General features: G+C 44.9%; 1 protein-coding gene across 2 annotated transcripts; it reads right to left on the bottom strand.

The window, feature by feature from the left end:
• Nucleotides 1-4572: 4572 nt before the first annotated feature.
• tspy (testis specific protein Y-linked) lies at nucleotides 4573-10740 on the bottom strand. 2 transcript variants are annotated; one of them, XM_079274345.1, is made up of 8 exons: nucleotides 9377-10740; nucleotides 9197-9274; nucleotides 8998-9109; nucleotides 7606-7760; nucleotides 7120-7196; nucleotides 6563-6852; nucleotides 6219-6272; nucleotides 4573-6012 (listed from the first exon to the last, which is right to left on the bottom strand). In XM_079274345.1, exons 1-8 carry the CDS (start codon nucleotides 10331-10333, stop codon nucleotides 5975-5977), a joined length of 1761 nt encoding a protein of 586 aa, XP_079130471.1. In that variant the 5' UTR covers nucleotides 10334-10740; the 3' UTR covers nucleotides 4573-5974. The 2 variants fall into 2 exon arrangements, with proteins under 2 accessions (XP_079130471.1, XP_079130472.1); XM_079274346.1 differs by lacking the exon at nucleotides 6219-6272.
• Between the last annotated feature and the right edge of the window lie 662 nt (nucleotides 10741-11402).

The raw sequence follows: 11402 nt of genomic DNA, 5'->3' as shown, positions 1-11402 counted from the left end.
AGAGAGAGAGAGAAAGAGAGAGAGCGGGAGCGGGGAAAAGCTGCCTAATCAGTCGCTGTTAGCCGACGGCTTTTCTTCCAGGCAACACATTTTTTTTTTTTTTTAAATACAAGTGATCCCTGAACGTTTGTTCCTTTCTCTCCACAACGTTTACGCAACCATCACCGTGATGTGAACGCGAGTTCTGCCCACGGATCGTTTATTAAAGGGAGTTGTTTGAGCGTGAACCAAGTGACCAGGTGCAGGTGTTGGGAGAGACTGTCCGCCCTGCTGTCCTCTCCCTTCTGTTCTGCCCCCACCCAGCCTTCCCTCTCCTGTTGGCCCACAGCAGCATTGGACCAAACCTCTTGGTACACCATATGGGTAGGGTTAACCCTGTCACTGCTGGTGAGTTTACCACGCGGCTCCTCTCTCGCTCTCTACTGTAAACTGTTATTCATCCATGTCTGTTCATTTCTGTTTGAAAAGTTGATCTGAGCTGAATGAGTCAGTTACACGGTGATGGGCTGTTTTGGACAAATGCTTTTTCTCATGCACTAAAGGGGCCACAGACTATTCTTATGCGTGATTCAGGGGCTGAAGTCCACTATTAAAGAGGAGCCGGCCTCTGCCACTCGGACAATGTCACCGTTACTCCTCTTGGCTCTGCATGAGAGCCAGGTCAGCCGAAAAGAAGATTCCTGGGATTCCTCTCTGGCTGGCTCTGGAGCTCATGACAACGGTGACAAAGCACCCAGAAGGGGGTTGGGACTGGACGTAAAGGACATCCATCCTGTTAACAGAGCCTTGAGGTTGAAATTAAAACAGCTCTCTGAGCTCCTCTCATCACCACCGGCTTTGTGGCGAAGCTCTGACGCAGTATGGCGCTCTAACGACACAAAAGCAGAGGGTGAATGTATTCTGAGCTACGGCCCGGCAAGACAGTAAAATAGAATAAAGGCATGAGTCGATGTGGTGTGTCACTGTGTGAAAGGTCACAGAGGTGGGCAGTTCCTGGCAAGCAGCTGAAAGTTTGAACTCAAACTTCTTTTTGAATGTGTCTTTAATGCACATTCTCCTGTTGGATTCATCGTCGCACAGGCATATGCATGTAAGCTGTGACCTTATCTCGAGTTGGGTACCAGCCAGGTGTGATCTACAGGCAGCGCTGTGTCACAGTGTGTCCAGGAGGGAGTCTTTGCTTCCTCTGTTTCCAGCGGAGGAAATGAGTAAGGAGTGTGTGCCAAGTTCAGGCTTCCGTGTGCTCTCAGCTTTGGCCAAGGACACCGGTACACTGACTCCCACCGCATCATAAGCTCCTCTTAACGTCATCCGTATCTCGTACTGTACCATCCTGCGCTCTTATCTGACCAGCGCGCGCCCACCACTGCCTCAACTCGCTAAAGAGACAGCAACAGCTCTTTCACTCACCAGTGGAGCGGGTATTTCTGCTCTGCGAACGTGAGGACAAAGGGCAGGAAATAGTGGCCGAATGGGCCTGTTTGCCTCCGACATGATGGATGGATTTTGAACGGTGGAGACGGACAGCGTGGGGTAGAAAGCAAACACTGAGTCTGTTTTTCTGGTCCACAAAAAGCTCTGTCAGGAAGATCTTCTGATCTAATGGATAGGCAATGTGGAGCTAGACATTTATCCCTGTAGGCCAACCGAAGGCTCCGGATAAATCCGGGGCCCTCAGACACATCAATCATGACAATTCTAGAGGCAGAGCATCGTCCCCTCCAGGAAAAACAACCCATTATTTGACCTACTGATGGTCTTTCCTTCGAGTACATTGATGAATTGAGTGGAGTGTTGGAACATGCCTGCTACAGAGAGGCAAAGCCAGGGCGTCGCCAATGCAATGCATGCTGGGATAAACTACCGTGACCCTGAGAGGAAATTATAGTACTCACCAGGATTATTTGCTCTATCTCCAATCACGACACCTCTCACATAGTCTTCGAATTATTATCCTGCAGCTCAGGAGAAAATGTAAACATTGACACGCAACATAAAGAGAACAGGTGCTGTGTGACATCAATGACTGTCAAAGGAAAGCAACTTTGGAAAGCGTCTTTGGCATGAAGGGTGCATACGTAGCACACATTCCAGTCGCAGCCCGCTCGCCTCACGCTGTATTGAAAGTGAGGTGTTTGCAGGTTGTTGTTGTTTTTTTTGTTGTTGTTCTCGCATACTGTAGCTGCAGCTTCCCTGAGATGGAGCACCGACTGTGCCAGGTGTCCACCGGGCCAGCCTGCCACCATCTGCCTCGAAGACAAGACTGGCACTCTCACACACTATAAAATGCAGCTGGGAGAATCAACAGCTGTTGAAGACGAGCTCTTTCCAAATAACAAGGGGTGTGAGTTAGGGAGGGAGGGACTGTTACAGGACATGGAAAGGAGGACAGTAAGGATGTGAGGCGGATGAGTGGAACACGGTGTCTTAAAAGGTAAATCTCTCAGCGCTCATGCAGAAGCATTCCATAATAGCCGGTTAACAGTTAAAAATCACAAACAGTCCAAAATGTTTTTTTTGTTTGGAGTATGTGTGACTTCAGCTCCATCTTAACCTCTATGACAGATATTGTTTGTGCTCAGAGAATCCGTGAAAAATATCTGTCATGCTGGGGGGAAAAAAAGTGAGAATATAGTGCATGAGGCTCTCTCTCTCTCTCGCTCTCTCTGGCAGACAAATCTGTACTCCATGCACACACACACACACACACACATGAACTGGCTCTGCTGCCTCAATTAAAATCAAAAACGATTTCTCTTATCTCTCCCCACACCCTTCCTTCCCCCCTTGCTGCACACATCCTGGAGACACCGGACTCCAGGTGAATTTCAATGTCAAAGACATGAAGGTAACGCAAGCGCTGCAATCTGTTCATTCTGTCAAGTGGTTGCGTGTGTAGGTGTACGCGTGCATGTGTACTGTATGTGCTATGTGATTGGTGGTGGTGGAGGTGGTGTTGGAGGGGGAGGCCTATTCATCTGTCTGGTGTGATCGTGGCTCTCAGTAACTGAGCCTAGGCGTCAGTATGCACTCTGTGATCTCCCAGATAAGAGTCATCCATCTGCTGTGTGTATCTGTCAGGGCCCAGGCAGCTCCGCTTATCACTGCACTCATCCATTTCCCCCCCCCCCCCCCCCCCCCCATCATCTTTTCTCATCCCTCTAGATGTCCCCACCCCCACCTGCACAGTTCAAAAGCTGCGCTTAATCTTGATTCGCTGACAAGCAGACAATCACAGGTATGGTATGGTATGGTGTTGAAAAGCTGCAAATATGTATGTGACATGGAGGTGCATAAAAGAATGTAAGCTTTCATAAACAAGCCTACGAGCATGTGGCCACACGCACGTGCACACACACACACACACAGGTAGTTAGTATTCACAGGCCCCTTCCTCAACCTTTCAGATTACCCACTGTAGATGTAGCTCAGAGAGCAGCACAGACCCCTTTCTTGTACATTTTACATAAAGATATCCTTCCTTCCCAGCATCAGTCACACAGGTGACGGATGAGCTGCTGTGTGTTATCTTTTCGTTAAGTCTCCAGTGAATCAGTCTGAGTAGCAGATTCCTCTGGACGGCTTTGTGAAACGCGAGAGCATGAAGCGGCATGACGAGATGACTTGTGTACAGTAGCAACACCAGCTCAACCCAGGGGAGTGGAGTTTACGCTGGGGAATCCATTTAGGCGTCTGCCACCGCATACATAACAAAGGCTTCACAGACAACCCTCAGACCGCAAAGCAGCCCAAGGATGGCTTTGTTGTCCCAGCAATCTGTACTTAGTTTGTCACGATCAATACTGTAGGAACCAACCCTATTATTAATTCATAGTCATAAACATGTTGTGCTGCGTGGTGGGCTGGATAAAGCTGCTTCAAAGAGACAAACAGTGCGTTTCACATGGGATCATTACACGGGGTATAACGTGTTTCCATCATCAGTATTAATAGTATATGCCCATCTGAGACCGCATACCCTGGGTGCTGCTGGGCCTACAGCACGACGGGTTTTTGCTCGTGGAATATTTATAGCTGTGCATTAAAAGTGGAATCAAGGGTTTAAGTGTACCATTGCAACACCGCTGCTGCTCCTTTGTCTGGGCCTGTCCAAAAATGTCTTGCCGGGGGCTATTTGCAGTGCTACACTCGAAATGTCAGCTATCACACACTGCTGTCATATCAAAGCTGGACTACATCAAAGAACAGCTGTATCTCGCTGGGGTTTACTCGATTCTTTTCTCCAAGAACATGTTGCAGCCAAGCATATGAAAGAGGTGACGTTTAGTGAATAATTTCCACACGTGTGATTTCTTTGTAGCAGTTCCAAGGATTTGAGACAGTTGTGTATATGCAGTATTTAATTATTTTCTCATTTAAGCACATGTGAAAGCATTAATACTGGCAATTAAAGTACTAAACGATATACCGTTTTCATTCGTAACCAAAATAAACACCTACAGTCCAGCATGAGATGTGATATATTCTGAACTACACTGCCATCGTGTGGTTCTGTTATGCAGCAGAAGAAAAACAAGCTCATTGTGCAAAGAATGCAGAAGTGTAGTCCGAGACGGCAAGGTGAAACAACTGCCTATTTTATTAGGTCTGAGTCAAAAGGTGGACATTTATCTTCAAGCAAACAAAATAAACCAAAGCAACAATCAGGTATCTTTAAACTACAGTGTTCTATAAAACACAGCACACAAAATATAACTTTCTGATCATGTTTATGAAAAAACTTTCGATCCATGGATTAAACACGTGTACTCGTCTTATCCAAAAGACAATGCTGAAATATTTACAGGTCATTGCTAAGAAATGTAAGCAAATACAAATACGAGTTTTTTTTTTTAACAGTGCACCCCATAATGTTGCTGTGAAGTCATCGACATTTACTGACACTGTGCACATTAAAAGCCTTGTAAGTAATGTAATCGCACGGTCTTACACTTCATGCTCACAGGCATGCCATGATGTGGCTGTGTAGAAAAACAACGTAATAAATACCATCTTTTTAAAAAGAAGATAACACAAATCGTAAAACACATTACATGAAAACAAATCTGAAATGTTTGAAGAAGGAAACTCAAATCAAGTTAAATTCTAAAGGGGAAAACAATGACACAAAAGCCAGATATTTATTGTAGGAGTGTTACAAAATGTAGGAAACAACAGAAACGCTGGTCAAACTACATCATGATTTTAAACTTCATCGATGGTTTACAGGTTGTTAACGGGGTGGAGGTTTGGTGTGAAACACGGCTGAACATAGAGATGAAGGAGAAACACAGGCAGCATATTAAAAACTATATTGGATCCTATTTACTACAGTAGAGTACACGTTTCCTTATGCACAGCCAACAATACCCAGAGTGTAAATGTCTGAAATCAGTTACGGTTCTTTCAATAAAATCATGATCATCCCTGAGAACTAATTTTGGTTCAGTACTCGGTGCATCTAAGAAGTACTGCCATTAGTATCAATTTAGCTCGTCACGTCAATTCTAAACACAGCCAAACCTTTGCCTTGAAATGACCACTAAACAACGCCACTGAAGGCCTCCGCATTGCTCGCTTGAAGATTTTGCAAATGCAAAATGTAATGCCGACAAAGAAGTGGCAATCAAGATGTCGGCTACGTGTGTGCAGGCTGTTGCATGATGCTCCTTGTTAAATAGAAGAACTATACTGGCATAATATGCCTCAGAACCTGTTTAGAAAAAAACATGACGGTGACTGTATAAAATAGAGGGGAAACCATGCTGCCGTGGCTTTATTATTACAGTTAACCCTGATTTTAAATGCTCTTATGTATTTTAGGTATAAAAACAACAAAAACTGATATTCTGTGCATAAAAATGACTTTGCTCTGGTACTGTTCATCAACCTCGGCATCCTCTTCATCTTCCTGGTCTCTGGTCCCTCGATGACTTGCCTTCTTCATTGACATGAACCTCTTCATCGCGTCCTCTCAGGCCTCGTCGTCCTCCTGCTCACTGTCATCAGAGCCTACAGGACAGAAGTGAGACGGTTACAGTTTCAAACGACCCTTGCTGATATGAAACATGATTATCACGGTCCAAACTGATTTAGCGTTAACGCATGGCACAGTCAAGTTGTAAAATGAAAAGCAGCATAATCAACAAAGATTGAGGAGTCAATCCCACAGGTTTCCAACCACCCCCACTGATTGTTTGTTGTGATAGTAGTCTTACCGTCAATCACAATTTCTCCACCATCCTCCTCCTCCTCCTCCTCTGGACTCTCATCTGAGGAGGAGATATTTCCTGTCTATTTAGTTTGGCCTGCATTACCCAGACAGTGACATTACAGCTGCACCACAAGCCAGTCAACCTGACGCTAACTAGCCCTTGGCCTCGACAGCAAACACGGTGGATTTCAAACGAAATCATTTTACAACAGCTACCTTTATTCTTAAAATATGCTGAACTAAGCTAAAAAAAATAAAAAATGTATATATATAATTTTTTTGTACCCAAACCAGCCGTGTGGACCAGTAGGGTTTGAGCGGTCTTTTAAAGTTTACATTAGCACTGACCAGCGCTTGGTCCGCTCAGCTGCTGCTGCGGCAGCTGCTGCTGCTTCTTCTCCTCCTGCTCCTCCTCCTCCTCCTCGTCGTCATACTCCTCCTCCTCGTCGTCATCTTCTTCTACTTCTTCTTCCTCCTCCTCTTCTTCTTCTTCATCGTCCTCCTCTTCCTCCTTCTTCTTACTGCGGCCTTGTTCCGCCTCACCAGCTTCCTCACCGGGCTCATCGTCGGAGTCGGAGATCACCACACACTCATCTCCCTTACCGTTGTCAGCTGCCCTGGCCCCACTGCTGCCACCACTGGAGAAAATAAAATAAAAAAACATAAATCACACACACATTCATGTTAACAGTAGACACCCTCATTGTTTCGGTATGCATCCCACCTGGTCTCACCAGCGGGGGGAAGGGGGGGGGTGTAGGCAGGAAACTGTTGGAGTTTACACATGAACTATAATTTGAAGGACCTGGGGCTGAGAATATTTCGAGAATTTATAGCTTAATAAGCGGTTTGGCCACCGACTGCACATTACACCGTTTACACGTATGAGAATCTCTTTGTCTTACCTGCCGTTCTCCCTCGGTTCCCACAGTGGAGTAAGGTAGTATCTCAGAGGGTCTCTGTACAGGTCGTCCTTAAGGATCTAAACAACAGCACAGGGGTCATCTATATTGAATATGTTTGGACATATGTGCACACACACACACACACACACACACCATACACAGTCCTGCTAATTTGAGAGAAAGGTTTGAGTATCATGTAGCAAATGTACACATGGAAGAAGTATCATTGTAGTGTTGCTTAAAAAAAACACATATTTCTTTCGTCAAAAATGTGAATGTGTGCATCGAAGAAATTACACTTTGTTAAACCATTGAAACTTCCAGCACATATGTGGCACATGATTGCAATGAATGGTTGTCTAGTGAGATAAAATGTTACAAAGGCATCATCGTAACACTGATAAAGGAATCACCAGGTCACCAGAGCCGATGTGTGTGTGCTACAATCATCAGCCTGTGTCAGTATGAGGGTGCAGTCAGCTGTACCTGTGCTACATCATCTTGCCCTGGGTTGCTGTGGTCACTGAACCAGCTGAAAAAGGTCTGGTAGACCCCACGCGACGACTTCCTGGGTTCGCTGTGGGCCGTCAGGTTCTGTCCTCGCTGCCACAGGATGGGGTTGGAGAAGGACATGGGAGATCCTAAAACACCAGCAGCCAGGATCAGAGACAGAATTTAATGGCCATGTCGATTTTTAGGTAGCCTGAAAACATGAGCAATACTGAACTTTAGATATGATGTACTAGCAGAGAACGCTCAGTCGGCCTGAGAGGTGAAAATCTAAACATCCCTGAAGCGTGAAGAATTTGTTTGATAAAAATCTTCCAATGGCACAACATTTGCTAATGTGCAGAATGTGATGCAACAGCCCTGCCATGCTAAGTTTATTAAATATTAATAATTAAATAGTGTGTCCATCCGTATCTACAAACAGACAACAAATGAACAATTGCAACAACGTCACAGTTTATTGTAGCATTAACTACTGCAGTATTTGGTCACCCTGGGCTTGTTGAAGTTTGTCTTTTCTGGCTATGTCCTCGTCACTCTCAGTACCTTTTAGCAGTTGTTCCCAGGAATGAGTTGTTCTTTTTATTCAAACCTATGACTCAATGTACCCTGGACAAAACTTAATGTTTAACCTGCATTTGCAGTTTTTTTTAGTCTAACAAACACTGTGGATTCATTATGTATGTCAGCCATTTTTATTTTTTGGGAGATTTAGAAGGCAGCGTAGCTAAATGTCGAATGCACATTCTTTTTATACAAACAATAAAACCAAAACAAAGTGGGGAAAAAAGAAAAAACCATCAGTAGATGTGGTTAAATAGATGCATAAAGTGTATGATGCACATAGACATGACAGAATTGTTACGCATTGTTGCAATAGTTTGTGGTTACAACTTCTGATAACTTTTGTTTACAACTGGATGAGATGAGGCCTTCAGATCATTCCGAGATGATGGACATAATAAAATACACTGTTTTTTCCAAGTCTCAGTCCACACACGTGGCACCTTAAAGACAAGCTAATATTAAACCTAAGGTTGTCGGTATTTACATAGGTAACCTGCCTAAAATGGCTTTGTGCATTGAAATATACCAATGCTGCATCCTGCACATACCACGTACAGACCAACCAACCACATTGCACAATGTGCAGCGATGAGACCTATAACCAGAGTTTGAAACATATTTCAAAGCTGCAACTTAAAGTAGGCCAAGTAAAGTGGAACAAGCTAATCTGTAAATGTTCCACACAGTCTAGCTGAGAAACAAGACTTAAGTTGACATAAGAAACCCAGTGTGAACTGGAGTTTCTTAGTTAGAGTTCCAGTGCTATGCCTTTACTTAATCGCCACGGTTATTTATTTTTACCTCCCATCCCGAGGTGAAGCTCCTTCATGATGATGTTGTTCTGGAAATACGGGTTTCGTCTGAAGTGGAAGCGGATCCTGTAGCCCAGTTTATTGTTCTTGAAGGACTCGATCTAAAAGACATCAGGAAATGTCAAAATTTCGCTACTCGGCACATAAAAGATCCAAACATTGTGAGAACACACACAGACACTTCCTACCTCAAGATCAGTCATGTAACTAAGAGCGTCTTCATCGGTCTCGTCAATGTGAGCCGAGAGATGAGGATGGTTCAACAGCTGGCACATTGAAGTTAAGAAAAACAACATGTGTTTATTTAAATTACTCAAAACACAAAACAGGAATGGGAAAAAGAGGGCCATGTTTCATTTGAAGGATACAGCTGTCACCCAGAAGCCAGGGATAGTTTTTGTGATGGAGCTGCGCTGATCCAGATGTGGACGCCGCTGACGACTGATCTTCAGCTCCAGCCGTTGGTGAAGTCGGGCGCTTTTCTTCTCAAGAGCTTCCAGTCTCATCTGAACCTGCGCCAGGAGAGCCACCGACTGTCTCATCTCTGGGGCCATCTTGACCGACACAATGGCACACTCCCCATCATCATTGTCCTCATTGTCTGAAGGGAAAGAAGAGCTTGGAGTGGAGGAAGATCCAGATATAGATTCATCACCATCATCTGCTTCTGGCACCTCATCTGCATCTTCTCTGTCAGTGCTGTGCACAGATGTGGAGCTGTCGGCAGCAGCTGCCTGCGTTTTAGAGCCCGTTCTTGAGGAGTGGTGGCTCCCACGTTGTTTGAACTTGCTCCCCTGTTTCACCTGTTTCGCCTTTTCGGATGAACAAGGAGTCTCTTGACTGTCTTCCCCGTCTCCTTCAGTGAGACTGGCAAGTGCTTCGGCAGCTGCGATGGCTGCTGAGTCGGTCTGGTCCAGGGACGCCGAGGGACGCCGCTTTGTCCCTGCTGTCTTCGCAGTACCTTCCTTTGCGTCGGCAGATCCACGTGCATCCGAGGACTGTGGCTTCTCTGTGTTGCTGGCATCGTGACCATCAACATTGGAGTTGTTAACAGGCAGTGCACTGGTGCCCTCCGTGCTGTCTGAACCCTGATCCGCTTGCACGGCAGCTGGTTTTCCCTCACTATCTTTTGATTGGCCCTCGCTCCCCGCTATTTCTTTACTCTCGGCTTCACTGTTTCTGCAACTTTCCGAAGTGACCCCCGCTTCGTCGGCTAATTTTGTGGACTTGCTGGGGATCGTGCTGCCTTCATCGTGGTCGGATGATGCACACCGTTTCCTCGATGCAGAGTCAGCGGACTGTTTGCAGCCCGTCAATTCACTCATGCTGGCTAGCTAGCCAAATAGCTAACAAGCTAGGTAGCCCGCAAGCACAACTAAAACAAAACTTAGATGCAATCGATTACACCAGTGATCTGGCTGCTTGCAATTTCGTAACTCGGATCGTGATGTAACCTACATCCTCAAAGGAGCGAGAACAGGAAGCAGCTCTTGTATTTCTCTGCGGCCTTGCGGAACGTTCAAGAAATTAGCAGGCTATTGCTAACGTTAGTTAGCTAACGTTACCCAAGTCGTGTGTCCTCACAGCGATGGCCGCACCACATATCACGAATAAAAGTCCAACAAGAAAGACTCGGTCCAAATAGCAAAACCGTTCTCTGCTAAAAACCGCCTTTAGAAAGAACCCGTGTTCTTTATATTAGTTTATGTTTGCAATATCCGTTAGCTTGCTATCCGTGCACCGACGTGACAGAAAAACAATCCTCTGATTGGCTACGACGCGCCGCGCTAAAACCTCTCCACCAATCACAAACAAGGGTGTGTTTAGATGAGAATACATGCAGCAGCGGTATAACTGCGCAGCGAGTTAGTGCAGCAGAGATAATCCTAACGTCAGTGGATGTAAAACATCATTTATACATTTACCGGAATCCATACAAACACACTGTGTATCATATTACTTTATCATATTTTACAACGTCCTATCTGTGAGATTATATTTGCAGACGTTATAAAAATGTGGCACATTTTAATTAATCACATTTATGGTTCAATACCCTGAAATGACAAGCCCAAAATGTAAACAATTGGCTTTCAATGGAGGCGACAGACCGTAAACACTCGTCTGTGTGATGATTTAGATAATGTGCTTATTGCCAGAAGTGGACGCACTCAACTGTAGCCTCCTAATCAGGTTTATACAGCTCGGTCTTTTATTTTGTAACACATACATATTCATACAATATTGGTTGAAATTACTGTGTTTGTTATTTAATTTCCTTTAGGGACTTTACCCATGAGAGTCTAAGGTGATGAAATAGAAATTCCATTCTGCAATTATAATTTCCACCTGATGGTGTTTGCAGAAGTTTTAATATATACTGATGGTGTCTAT

The sequence above is a fragment of the Melanostigma gelatinosum genome (assembly GCF_949748355.1).
Source record: "Melanostigma gelatinosum genome assembly, chromosome: 8".
NCBI lineage: Eukaryota > Metazoa > Chordata > Actinopteri > Perciformes > Zoarcidae > Melanostigma > Melanostigma gelatinosum.
This window is presented reverse-complemented; position numbering and strand designations above follow the sequence as displayed.

Bases quoted from the DNA above. Each gene is read 5' to 3' on its own strand.
- tspy (XM_079274345.1), bottom strand. From the start codon at position 10,333: ATGAGTGAATTGACGGGCTGCAAACAGTCCGCTGACTCTGCATCGAGG. The intron at 9,110-9,196 runs GTAGGAAGTGTC...GATGTCTTTTAG, and splicing joins GTTACATGACTGATCTTGAG to ATCGAGTCCTTCAAGAACAA. The intron at 6,273-6,562 runs GTCAGTGCTAAT...TCTCCTCCTCAG, and splicing joins GCTGAGCGGACCAAGCGCTG to ATGAGAGTCCAGAGGAGGAG.